Source organism: Mus pahari, chromosome 7 (genome assembly GCF_900095145.1).
Source record: "Mus pahari chromosome 7, PAHARI_EIJ_v1.1, whole genome shotgun sequence".
NCBI lineage: Eukaryota > Metazoa > Chordata > Mammalia > Rodentia > Muridae > Mus > Mus pahari.
Genome location: NC_034596.1, coordinates 38,680,140 through 38,693,857, shown reverse-complemented (window position 1 = coordinate 38,693,857; position 13,718 = coordinate 38,680,140). Strand labels below are relative to the sequence as shown.

The 13,718-nt window shown below is 39.5% G+C and overlaps 1 protein-coding gene across 4 annotated transcripts in view; it reads right to left on the bottom strand.

Moving 5' to 3' along the window:
• Positions 1 to 13,718, bottom strand: part of Dock4 (dedicator of cytokinesis 4) — a 406,489-nt gene that overhangs the window by 174,000 nt on the left and 218,771 nt on the right. For all 4 annotated transcript variants that reach the window (XM_021201378.2, XM_029540998.1, XM_029540997.1 and 1 more), the window contains exons 9-11: positions 7,264 to 7,345; positions 6,693 to 6,753; positions 2,726 to 2,858 (exon numbers count right to left, since the gene is read on the bottom strand). In XM_021201378.2, coding sequence (XP_021057037.1) covers positions 2,726 to 2,858; positions 6,693 to 6,753; positions 7,264 to 7,345 — 276 coding nt within the window. The remainder of the gene's footprint in view (positions 1 to 2,725; positions 2,859 to 6,692; positions 6,754 to 7,263; positions 7,346 to 13,718) is intronic.

Below are 13,718 nucleotides of genomic sequence, written 5' to 3'. Positions count from 1 at the left end.
ACAGCAGAGAACTTCCCTATCTAGGTGTGTTTGTAAATCTGCTGTTGTCTTTTATGAGGTACAAAAATGCCCCTTCCTGAGGGTCTTGGATATGGAGACTCCATGAATTATCAACCCAACCCCAATGTCCCACAGCACCAATCCTCCTTTTAATGAGGAAGTCTGAGGCATACGTTTCACCAGTATTAGCTTACGTATGTACATATCACATGGGTCTTCTAGGATAAATTTGACAGGGGTTATTGTCAGGACGGCTAACCAAACTGAGCCTTGGCTCTCAGAAGACTGTAAAATCTACATAGAAAATCATTCTGCCCGGCTAGCTATGAGAAGTCAAATTCCATTTAGTACATTCCAATGTCCTTCTCTCTGCCCAGTGAAGAAGAAAGGAAGATAACTGGTTTGGTTGCTGGTAGACTCTAGAATTCATGTTTTTACCTAAAACAACCTCCAAGTAAAATCAATGCTCCTGAAACAGGTAACTGAAATATCAGCATTTGTTACTTCTTTTCTTTTCTTTTCTTTTCTTTTCTTTTCTTTTCTTTTCTTTTCTTTTCTTTTCTTTTCTTTTCTTTTCTCCCCTCCCTCTCTCCCTCCCCCCTCCCCCTCTCTTCTTTTGAGTCCTAAATGGAGGTAAGGATTCGGTCTCTAGAAGAAGTGGGATTTCTTCTAAATGAATTCCAACGATCAATTCAAATGCCTTACTGCTTACTACTGTGAGAGGTGGCTTTCACTGATTAGTAATTTTCTCTTGGAACTGTTTCACAATTTGCTGAGTCAACAGTAGAAAGAATAACCAATAAAAAAATTTTCCTTTCTAAGATACAGCAGGCAATAAAAGACCTACAAAGAGCCACACAATTTTTGTTTAAAATGTATTTTTTCAAAGCTGGTTGCATAATCAGGGGTGGCTCCTGTCACTGTCAGGCCCTCAGTCTCTCCAGTGGTGAGATAATACAAAGCTATTGCCATACCTGGAAAGATGATGCTAAGAAATGATAAGACTATGATTGTGAAGAATTTTGGCTTTCTTTAGTAATGCCGTGTTCTATCACGCTCACATTACTAGACTGTGGTGCAAAATAACATCCCTAAAAATAGAAGTAGATGAGCTGAGAGCTCAGGTTCCAGACTCAGACATACTTTGGTCTCCTTCCTTAGTACCTGGGTGACACAGGTAAGTTACTTAACTCTCAGTCTCCTGTGTGAACTGACCTAAAAACCACCTGCTTCATGGGTCTGCTGTAAGGATGAAGTGACACGGAACATGTGATGTTGTGAATCCTTTGCACACAGTATACAATCCAAGAACAGAGGGCTAATGGTCACCATGATCTTAACTAAGTCATATTTTAGGACTATGAGTAGTATTTAGGAAAAATATTACAGTGGATTTCATCAAAACCATTAATAATGAGGGCTACCATGAGAAAAAAAGACGATCAAGTTCTATTGCCTACTAGTTTTAAGATGTTTTCAGCTTAAAAGGAAGGTCATAGGTTTAACCTTCTTAGAAAGGATAAAACCATCTCTGGTTCGCAACCAGAGGCTACAGACAACCTAATTTGTTTGGGTGGAAAGTAGAACAATCCATGACCCCCTGCAGCTGTGGTCACAAAGCAATGTTATGACCAAACATTGGCAAAGGGCCAGTTGTACTATCCCCATCTTAAAACAAACAAACAAAAAACCCAAAACAAACCCCATAAAAACAAGAAACACTTACTGCGATATGCTATAAGTAGCAACTCAGTGCTCATGGCACTGGCCCACAATGTAGTCCAGGAACCCAAAGTGGATGTTCTAGTAGACCATGGCACTGTCTATCAGATCGTCTCTACCAAGCCCGTGGGAGGAGTCAGGGTTGGTTGATGTAGACCCACATCATCATCTTAGAAATCATTTAACTTAAAACTTGGACTAGACCACATGATCTTCTTAAGAGTATTCTCAGTTTAACTGTGTCCAACCCCAATACAGCATTAAAATCTTAACCCCCAGGGATCTTGGAATGTGACCTTACTTCAAAAGAGGATCTTCATAGAGGTAATCAAGTTATAATGAGGTCTTTGGCATAAGCTTCAATCCAATATATATATAAAATTGTATCTTAACAAAGAGAGAAAACAGACACAGAAACCAACAGGTACCAAGGGAAAGGGTCACATGAAGATGAAGGCAAGGGTCCAAGTAATGCATGTATCAATGGGTATGGATGCCTGGAGACAGGCATAGAACAGATCTCCCCATAGTCTTTGCTCCTGAAGGAAGTAAACTCACCATACCGTGACCTTAGACATCAGTCCTCCAGAACTAACTTGGAAATAATAAACTCTGCTGTATAAGCCAAGTTATGTATATATGTCATTAAAGCAGTTCCAGTCAATTAACTCAGTAATTACCTGTGCTTCACTCTCTTAGTTTTAAAAATAATAGAGTCTTGCCTTCTAACAGCAAACTAATTGTGTAAAAGTAAGGACATGCTGCTATCTTGTTTATGAACTAGAGGAGATATCTATGAAGACGATCTTCCTAAATCAACAAAGAGCATTCACTAAGACCCTGATTCCTAGTTCTCTGACTGAGAATTTATAAGGGTTTTGACGAATGACTCAAGCCCACCTTTTCTCCTGCTGCTCAATTATGCATCTAAAGTCCATCCACCCAGGCAGGATTCTCAGGCACCCTCTGGCCATGCCAACCCCACATCAGGCATGTTTCTTACATGTACACTTTCAGGACCAGGTCATCCTTCGTCTCTCCCGTGAGAAGGTCTGCAATGCTAAGAACTGCACAGCCAAACGGTCGCCGGTACTGAACACTGCAGGCATTCTTTTTCTCTCCTGCTCCCATTCGACCTGTCCAGATAATAAGCAAACGTGACCCATGAAGATGTGAGCAGATGCATCTTATATATAGACAAGCCACAGGCAACGAAACAAGGGCTAGGAAGAAAATGACGTTAGGGCAATAGACTACTTCTCTTCTTGCCTAATCACCTAACTGATCAACCCTGAGGGAGCGGCTTAAACTCTGAGCATGAGCAGAACATGAGAAATATGTATAAACATGAAGATTGGAGCAGATCTCATTTATGGGAAGCGTCTTCTTCTGGTGCATCATGAAAGCATCCCAGAAGGTGCAAAACATTAAGAACCGTCACGGTACCCATTTCATTTTCTATCTTAATAATTGCCCGTTCAAAACAAAAATTTCAAAATTTCGACTTTGGTTAGTTGTCTTGGAACAGGACTGTGACCCCAGTACTTGGAGTGCTTAGACAAGCTTCCAAGGTTACACCACCTTGGGCTGCCTAGCAAGATCCTGTCTCAAAATCCAAACACAAAGTTCGCAGTTGGGAACTCTGAATATAACAAGTACAAATGATCGAATGCACATACTCCTGCCTTGGGACACAGGTGCTCACAACTCAGTCCTCCTCGGATAGTTCTGGGGTAGTTCGGACAGTGAAAAAGTTTTAAGTTCTTTTAAAAATTTCAAGGACGAGTCTTCTTTTGTTTTTCCCTTTAAAGATTTTATTTATGTATATGGGTGTTTTGCTCGCATGTCTACTTGTATGCTACATGGCTGCAGTACTCCAAGAAACCAGAACAGGGCACTGTATGTCTTGGAATTGGAGTTATAAACAGTTGTGAACTACCCAGGTCTCTGAAAGTTAAGTGCCTTAACCACTGAAACATCTCTCCAGTACTCTTGTTGAGTATTTTAATATATGCAATTGGAACAATGCTTTGTGTTTCTCTCTCTCTCTCTCTCTCTCTCTCTCTCTCTCTCTCTCTCTCTCTCTCTCTCGGCAGGGTATCTGTGTTTATGTAAACCTGGTTTTCTGTGAAACTCGCTGTATAGATAAGACTGGCCTCGGACTTAGGGATTTGCTTGTCTCTGCCTCTGGAGTGGTAGGAATAAAGGTATGTGCTACCAGCGGCTGGCTGGCACATTGGTATTTAACTTATTGGCATTTAACTATCAATTATTATTTTTGTAGACAAGCAAATAGCATGCTGGAGCTGAAATACTGTGAAAGAAGACAGGAAATTGGTACATTTGTCTGCAGTTCTCCATGTGATCCACATTTTATTTTCCATGTGAGCAGCAATCTTCAGTGTATGAACATACACATGGCATTCCCCTAGTCTAATGTTAAATAGGAAAAAAAAGATGGCAAAATCCAGTTTGGTGCGTATCCGTAGGTCTTTGCATTCTATCCATCTTCCTCTAGTATATGCACTATAGAAAATGAGGCAAATGATGTGGAGGAGGGAACCGATAAGCCCTGCTCTCACTAAAGAAGGCCCCGCCCTAAGCTTTGTGATTCCCAGATTTACCCAAGTTTCCCTCATCTCTCTAGTCCTTGAACCCACAGTTTGAGATTCTCTAGTCTGGCTCTGTGGGCAAACACGGCTTTGGAGACTAAGGCTTTAATATAATCACAATACCAGAAAGACTGGATGCTAGCCTTGCTGTTCCCAACTGTAAGGCTGATGATAAGAATTCAGTTCTGGTTGGTTTCCAGGAAAATCCTCTATGTGGGAAGGAAGATAAAACACAGACCAGACCAACCAGCTGAACCACCAAAGGGAAGCATGGAGGGTGGTGGAGCCCAGTGCTGGGGAGCCCAGAAACCAATGTCTCCCTTTGCTTCCTTCCTATTCTCTCCAAATCAGAGACCTGCCTATAAATTCCCAGAATAAAGACATTGCTTCTGCTTCTGGCAGACAGTGAGGGTCACTATGCCCTTTCCCCAGTAAAGCAGGTACAAGGGACATTCTATAAAAAGCAAGAAGCATCTGTCCTTAACAGATAATAATCTCTTTAATTTCTCTGCATCAAGAACACTGGCAGGTAAGTCTTAACCTTTCTCGAGTGTTTTACTTTAGTTTAAATTCTGATCAATTTTTAACTATGCAACCAACAACTATTGTTTTGCAAGGATTTCTTTGACCCAATAGAGAATAGGGATCGGTAGGTAGTTCCTACATCAGCATTTATTTTAATGTTATAGTCATGAAAATTTTGGGAGATTTAAAAAAAAAAAAAAAAAAAAAAGGACGACTACTAACAAAATACTCTATATTTGAAAGAATGTCCCAGGACCTTACAGTACCAATGTGGGTGGCGTCATTGGTAGTGATTTTGTGGTGAAGAGCATGAATCCCAAGGGCACACACTTTGATGGTTGTTATCCTACCCTACCAAACTGACAGATGTGGCCTAGAATGTTCTCAATGCCAGAAAGCTTTGCTTTTTTCTCCAATGAGTTAAAAGATCATACACAAACTTGACCAATATTTACACAAACATATTATCTAAAACACATTTTATATTGACAACTGGCTGTAAATTAAAATTCAAGAAACTAAAGAAAGATAAATAAAAATATAACATAAACCTCCCTTTTACCACATTAAAGACAAATCTCAAAAGTAGATAGCAGCGCATTACCTTTCCTGTTCATTTAAGAGTCTAATTTTTTTCTCACATACTCATCCATTTAATGAAAGGCTAAAGACTCACACAATCAGAGGGGATGTAGCACACCAGCAATCACGAAACCTAAGAGTTGAAGCAGGAAGATCAGTAGTTGGAGGCCGATTTGGGCTACATAGTGAGTTTTAGATGTATGTGATCTAAAGAGGAGATCTTGTTTTAAAACAAAACATCCCCAAAGCAAACAAAGTAAATAAAAAAGAGTTTACTTCAAGGAAACCAACTCCCCTATCCTTCAAATATAAAAACAGCATAAAACAGTTTCAGAACACATTTTTAGTGAGAAAAAAATAACAGACAATCTCTCTATGTGTGAATGATAGTATGCTTTTTATTTTCCCTCCAAATACCATTGTATTACAACATTTGGTTACAAGATATACAAACTACCAAGACAATGATGATCTTGGAGGCCTGCATGGCAAGCTGCTGATCTGCTGCAAATGCACTGTCACCCAAGTGATGTAGCAACTTTAGTGACTTGGGGACAGATTCTTACTATCAGCCTTTTTGGCACTGGTGATGTCTACGCCACTCACTTTCATGAGCCGCTATGCTGGAGAATGTCCACTTTTAAAAGAATTTCATGTATTAAAAATGAAGGTGAGTACCCCTTCGCTTCCACAATGATGCCCCACACGATGTGTATACATGCTGCATTATCTAAATGTCTTCACCATCAGATCAAATCTGAGAAAGTGGGCGTTGACAGTTAAAGAGGCGTATTTGTTTTTCCCCCGTAGGGTGTCTTAGATCTTTCAATTAGGTGATGATAGCACACGAGCTGAAAAACATACAGTATCTACCGTCTCAAAACCCCTTCCTCATGCAATATTCCATAACAATGTGCTGTAGCACTCTGGGGAAAAGGCAAGGCTAGTTGCTTCACAGATTTCATAAGCTTGGGGGGAAAACTTAGCTCCTAAAATTTCATTTTATGGTATAAGAGACTGGGATTGGAAGAAAAAAATATAACAAGTTTGAATCAATAAGGCACAACGCTGTATTTAACGATTTATATTGGAAAAGATAAAATTCTATTTGAGGGTGAGATCAAGGGGGCCAGAGAATAATTCTAAACCTCTTAGCTTCTTGGATGCAAATTTGATTCCAGACAGAAAACTATACTGAATCACATAGATACCCTTGGGTACCATCCCCAAAGTCACAAGTCTGCCACTTACCAATTCGGATAATGTGCACGGTAATGTAGATGTCCTTCCTGAGTTCACTGCTACCCAAGTCCTACCGAGAAACAAAGCCTGGTTACTTTAGAGTTCCTATGCAGTGCAGCAAAGCTCAAGCACTTTCTCCATTCTCTCACAAACAAGGACAGAGATACACATAGTAACGGAACATGGTCAGAAGGACCGCGTTCAAACCCAGGTCTAAATAAGTCACTGCTGCCGATTAGTCAGTATGAAAAAAACACTTAGGAAGAAAGACAATTGTTGAACAAATCTCTTACTCATCCATTTTTGAACACGTAATAACCATGGGTTAGATAGCCAGTGCCTTGCTAGGCCCAGGTACCACTGTCCTTGTGAAACAGTAACGCAGGGTCACCGGTACTCTAACAGGTGTGTTAACCAGAACAAAACCTTCAGTAAAAGGAGCAAGGCAACTGTGACTGCTGTTAATCAGAATTCTAACCACTACTGTAATCTCTGAGTTAGTTGAGTCATTTCTGCAGAGTCATGGGTTTCTCTATCAATAACTTAATTCTCCTAAGCAATAAACACAGGACCCACTTACCACAAAGAGAGAACAGTGTCTTTCAGGCTTATCCGGGGCTTTGGGAAGCCCATTTCTATTCAGTCTCAAGAAAAACCTCTCACTATAAGAGAAAGACAGTCGGACATTTAGAAAATTATTTCATAGTTAGCCTTTACAAATTGTTCATCATCAGAAAGCTCGGCATTGGACAGCACCGAATACAACAAGCATGGGCTTCATTTCTGATAGAACTGGCAAAGCAGAATCTGCATAAATGCATATGCAAACAACAACAACAACAAAACCAACCTTTCCAGAAATAGGCTGGTTTTCTGTCAGTAGCATCACTGCTATTATTCCATACAGTAGAAACCAACACATGATTTGAGATAGCAGAGTCCAATCCTCCCTATGTTTACATCTAAGATGTTTTCATAATTTATGTCATGTTGCTTATTGTAACAATAAAAATGGCTTTATAGTTCTTGGTCTTTGTGTTTATGCTTCAAAACACAGATAATGTTTCAATTGATGAAACTTGAATTTACCTGGGTCTACAGATAAACAGAAGATCTCAAACTCTTCAAAGAGCCCGTATTTGATAATACAGTGTCACTCATGTTTATAGCAAACACAAATTACTCACTCTGTCAACCAGCCAGTAATTTAAGGCCAGAAATGTTGCCAGATTCAAGGTAATTTATGAAACACTTATTGACATTCAAACATCACAGTGATTGTCCACCCAAGGAATATCAAGGCATCCACTATCTTCTGCTTTCACTCCCCCCACTGAATTTCAATATCTGGTGGAAGAATCAAATAAGTGGCTGCCCCAGGCAGAGAACACAAAACCAATATCCACTGAATGTGAAATGATCACATGTGGTCTTGGCTACTGCAGGGTTAGCCTAGGAGAGAAGCAGGGAAATGTGGTATCTGGCATTATTGGAACAAGGCTCAGAACCTACCACATCTTCACATTACATCCATCACCATATCCTTGGCTTAAATAACGGTTCTAATATTCAAATACTACCAGGAGGAGAATGAGAATGAGAATCCTCTGGGAGGATTTGGGTTTCAAATTATAAAGGCCTTACCACACTTCTGTTCCCTTTTGTGATATAAATCTAGATGGAGGCATTTAACAGATGCAGCTGCCTGGCTAACCTTATCATTTTCTCGTACTACGGCTATTCTTGACCTCCCATACGAGAGGTCAACCAATACACATCACTACTGGGCCATTTCCATTCCTCTTAGCCCAGCTTCTTCCACAGAGCAGGGGGCTGATACAGTGTGAATGGGAAGAAGAGAAATTGCTGCAGGGTTTCAACTGAAACCACAATTCCCAAGTGAGTCTGAAATGCATGCTGGGAAGAACAAACACAACGAAGCATGCACCGTGAACTCAGTCTTCTCCAATGCTCAGTTACGATACTTTCCTTTCAAAAAGGTCTACACGCTTTCTTCATGGTGAAAGCACATTCATTTTTTATTTCAAACTTAAGATCTGATCAAAGGAAATACATGCAGATTTATCTCACAACAAGGGAATTACAGCTCAAATAGTCGATCCTTTGGGAAATCATCATTTAACAGGCACTCTGCTCAGATCTTCATTTGGCCTGACTCGTTTGACACTCACCATGCCCTCAGGAAGCATAACTGTTATGTTACCTATTTAGCTGATGGGCAAACTAAAGTAAAAGTTTTGTCCAAGATCAAAAAATGAGTGACTAAGAACTGTATCTTGTGTGTTTGTTGAAAATCTTCCCTGCTCATTTGAATACTGTAGTCAAATATTGGTCTGTTCTACACAGGTACGGAGCAAAGAGTTCCTTAGTATGAGGAGAAATAGACAGGTATGGTGTTGAGCACTTGTGAGGCTGAGGCCAGAGGATTGACATGAGTTTGAGGACAGCCTGGGCTTCATAATGAGCCCTGTCTTGAAAATCCACACAGAAAAGGCACAGCCATCTGTCTGTCTGGTACATTCACGTGGCACTAATGTCAAACAGGAGGACCTGGAGGTTTCAAACGAACTTTTACCATGCCTTCTATGTGCCACCAAGAACAAAGAAAGCACTAATCTTGGTTAAGCAGGCTGCAAAAGAGTTCTTAGTTGAAATTTGTTCCCTGACAAGTTAGTTTGTTTCTCACAGTGAAAATATGAGCAGGAACATGAATCCTTCTAAAATTCTATTAAACAAAGACAAAACTCGCCAAAAATGTAAAAATGTGATTTTATTTAGACAGACCTGCTAAAGTTTAAGCAGTCTTAAGGTATAAATGATGAAGTCACTTAGTTTCTCACTGACCCATCACTACTGTGCAGTTACTAATTATAATACCTTAGCACACAACACAAGCGGGACAAGTGCCGTCCCCTGGTCTCTGTAGCAAATAGTGTCTCATGTCATAATGTGAATGGCCTTCCCTGTGAAATTCCTCTACCTTACACTACCTTACAATTTATCTGTTGAAAAAAAAATCAATAAAAGTAATACGCAAAAATTTAGACACTTTTACATATTAAAACCTCAACTTTAATCCTGTTACTTAAAGAAAAACATTCACTATCTGTAAGTTTCATCAGTATTTGGATAAAAACCATCTTCTAAAGAATTCTGTTTCAGAAAGAGATCCTTTTTGCTCTGTCACTATTTAATTTCACCGGTCTAGACAGAATCCTGATTATGCAAGTATTATACTTTATCATATCCTGTTCCAGAAAGAACATCAATACATACTAAGCCAGCAACATATCCTTCAGCTTAAGCATGCCTTAGAGGGAAGATAAAAATAGGTTCAAAATGGATACTATGAAGCAATAAGTCATTTGCAATTTATTAAAAACCAGACAGAAAATCTCCATGTCCAATAAAAGACAGTCTATTCATTTATGACATGGTGCTGCTTTACAAAATGAGTTTCCTTTCAGCTTCAGTGATACATCAACCACTTACTCAACAAATAGTTTTAGGGAAAAAAAATTGCCTTCAGTAATGCAATTCAGAGTCTTTGAACTATAATTCCCTACTCTCACATCTAGAGATTATCATAACATATGTTTTCTGAGCCAGGATAGAAACCAAACAAGCCAATGCCAGTTCGTTCTAGCATATCTGTCAGTCTCGAGACAGTCTCATAGAAAGGTTATTGGCCACACACAAATGGATTTCTGCCATGCTGCCTCCGGCAAGCTTCTACTGCAGTTCTCTAGGATATGTGAGAGATTCTAGATTAAAAACTCTTAAGCATTTTATGAGGGATGTGCATGCCTCGTTAAGGAATTTTCATTCATTTCTGCCTCAGAAAGGTTGTGTGTCTGACTTATTACAACTACGAGCAACTAGAACTACCTTTATAATTAGCAACATGCACATCTTCAGCTTCTACCAATGATGTGGCAGTCCTTGATTAGACTAAACAACTCTTGGATTCTTTGGTTTCTGTTGTTTCTTTTCGACATGGTTTCTCTGTGTAACTGCCCTGCCTGTTCTAAAAATTGCTTTGTAGATCAGGCTGGCCTCAAATTCACAGCTATCTGCCTGCCTCTGCCTCCCAAGTGCTGGGATTAACAGCATCCACCACCATGCCTGGCAAGCTAAGCAGCCTTCTTAAGGCAAAACAAAACTGAAATTTTCACATAGCTGGAAGCTTTAATCCCTTCCCAACATTTCCTCTTTCCCTAAAAGTCTTGAAAAGTGAATTTACAGTAGGAATGCATGCAGAATTTCCCAGCAACAGTTCAATTGATGGTACTTCATGACCAGTTATCAAGAGTCACCTCATTAGAGCATGGTAGCTCTGAATTCTAGATCTTCTAGATAACATTTACTCCTGTCCCCATGCACATTTTACATCTTTATTACACTAAATGGGATAGATAAAACGTAGTGTGATACAGTATTTAAAAGGTAAACATAATTCAAAAAGAGACAATAAGAACATCTATAGTGACACGATGTTTTCTAATGCTTTCTTAAAAGATTAAACAAAAGAATATGTCAGGAACACTGGGAACTAAGGGTTGATATATTATAAGTAGAGAAAAAAATCATTATTTGACTTTATTATGTGCTGATGTGTTCTCCTCGAGGAAGAACTTCACTACTGGGGAAATTTAGAATCACCTGAAATCTATATGTGAGCCATTATAAATTATGACTATAAATTCTACAGACTAATTCTTTCCTTGAAAATAAAGAACAAATCACGTTTATTTATTACTTATAACCTACCTTCTAATAAGGATATGAAAAAAAGAGAGAATGAGAGAGGAATATAAATAAGCATCCACAGCAGGGTGCCTGAAGAAAAATAATGAAAGAAACTATGTACTGCGTGCTGGATTCTATAACTTAAGCTTTACGAAGATCTCATTTAATTCCCACAACTGCATTGAATTCCTACAGGGTAGGAGGCACTACCATCCCTGTCTGACACATGAGAGAGCTGGGGCCTGAGATATGGGCCAAGCTGTCTAATGATTCATGGATAATCAAGGATGAAGCCATCTTAACATCCAGCATCTGACTGGAGAGCCTTGGCTCATATCCACAGTGTACCCTGTATTTAAAAACAGATTAATTCAGGAATCAACAGAGAAGAGCAAGACTATGTTACAAGGAATAAATATTTTAAAGACTACCAATAAAACTTAAAAATACTTGAAACAAATAAAGTTAAAAAAATTAAGCCAGAAAATATCTCATGTTATATTCTGAGGTCCTAAGTGAGACATTTACAAATGGAAATGGCATCTCAACAGAATACTTCAGTAGAGATGTCCTTATGCTGACACAATATGCCATGAGAAACACATTAAGGGACTGGAGTAACTATGACACCCCTTCCTTTCTCTTCAGGGTCTTCCTGTCTTCCACTGTTTTCTTCAACCACTCTGAATCACCACCAGTCTTTGGTTACAAAGGCTGTAGGTTCAGGACGCCACCAGGCCAGATCTGAGAAGGTCCCTTGAGAAATAGCATTAAGTGCTACTCCCAGTATACTATTCCAATATTCTAATGACCAGTGCCAGGGTTTTTGGTATTTTTACATGACATATATTCCTATATTTCAAGGAGATTTATACTTTATAAGGAAATTACTATTTCCCAACATGAATTCATATTATCAATCTAAGTCACCTCTCACATAATAATCAAATTGATTGGAGGATTTAGCGCATGTCAAAGCCACACAACTTGAATTTTATCCAAAATACAGGGAGTGATTAATATCTTGGTTTGAACCAAATGGTGCAAAAGATCATGAGTTAATTAATCTATAAAAAAATTACAAAGAACACTTTTTTAAAAGTTTGAATAGTTCTGCCACTTGAAACTAATTTACAGTCTGAAAGTTAGCAATAACAAAGTGGTGTAAACACTTAAGGGTCATGCTTTTATAAGCTAATTGGGAAAATAAGGGAAAACAATGCCCTCGTCCAAGCCAACCCTAAAAATCTAAACCAAACATCAACATACCATTTTGGAAAATTCTTAATGTCTCAAGTCTAGCTATGTTGTGTTGGCTAACAGTTAACACTCATCCTCTAGGACAGAGGTGTGAGGTACCAGAAGCTGAGGACGCAGTGGTGGGAGCACTGAGATGGGCAACAGCAGAGTCACAACAGTGCAGGTATTAGCGCCAAAGGTCAACAATGCAGGCATCAATGGCAGAACTCAATGGAATTGGCATTAAAGTCTCTATCTAGACTGCAGTGAAACGCAAGTGTTAGGAAGTCTCAATGGCTTCTCCTCTTTATCTCAAATGCATTTGACTAACCATGCAACATGCTTCCAATGATGTTTTCCAAGAGATTAGACTATGCTACACCAACACACAGAAACCTGGCATAAGGTTTGCTACAATAAAGACAGTTAAGAAGCAGCAAATACAGAAAGTTCTGTCCTTCCTCTCTCTGACTAAAAGCAGGACAAAAGGACCCCACTAATCTTCAATCTGGGAGAACAGTATTCACCAGTGAAGACCACAGTAGGCCTTTATGGGCCCAGAGTCAGTGGCAGATGTGCCACACCAATCACCTTTATTTTATCAAGCCAGCCCTCTGCCATTTATTTGCCTTCCCACAAATTATCGTTGTCCTTTAGAAACTCAATACCTTCCTTAGTCTCTTCTCTTAAAATGCACTGTTTGTGAAGATGCTGTATAAGCTGAAATTAAAAACCACCTCAGAAAACTATTCATTCCCTGGCTATCGCCCACGTATAGATTAACTCTTCTTCTGCTGCTTCTCCTTCTCCTCCTTCTGCTCCCCATCCAACTCCTCCTCCCCCTCCTCCGTCATCATTATTTTTGAGACATTGCGCTGCCCTGCTATCCTAGAACTGCACAGCCCAAGTTGTCCTCACATTACTGATACTCCTGCTTCTTTCTGCCTCCAAGTGAATTAAAGGTGTGTGCCAACCCATCCATCTTCATCTTCTCCCCTCAGTTTGTTTTCTGTTGCAGAGGTATGT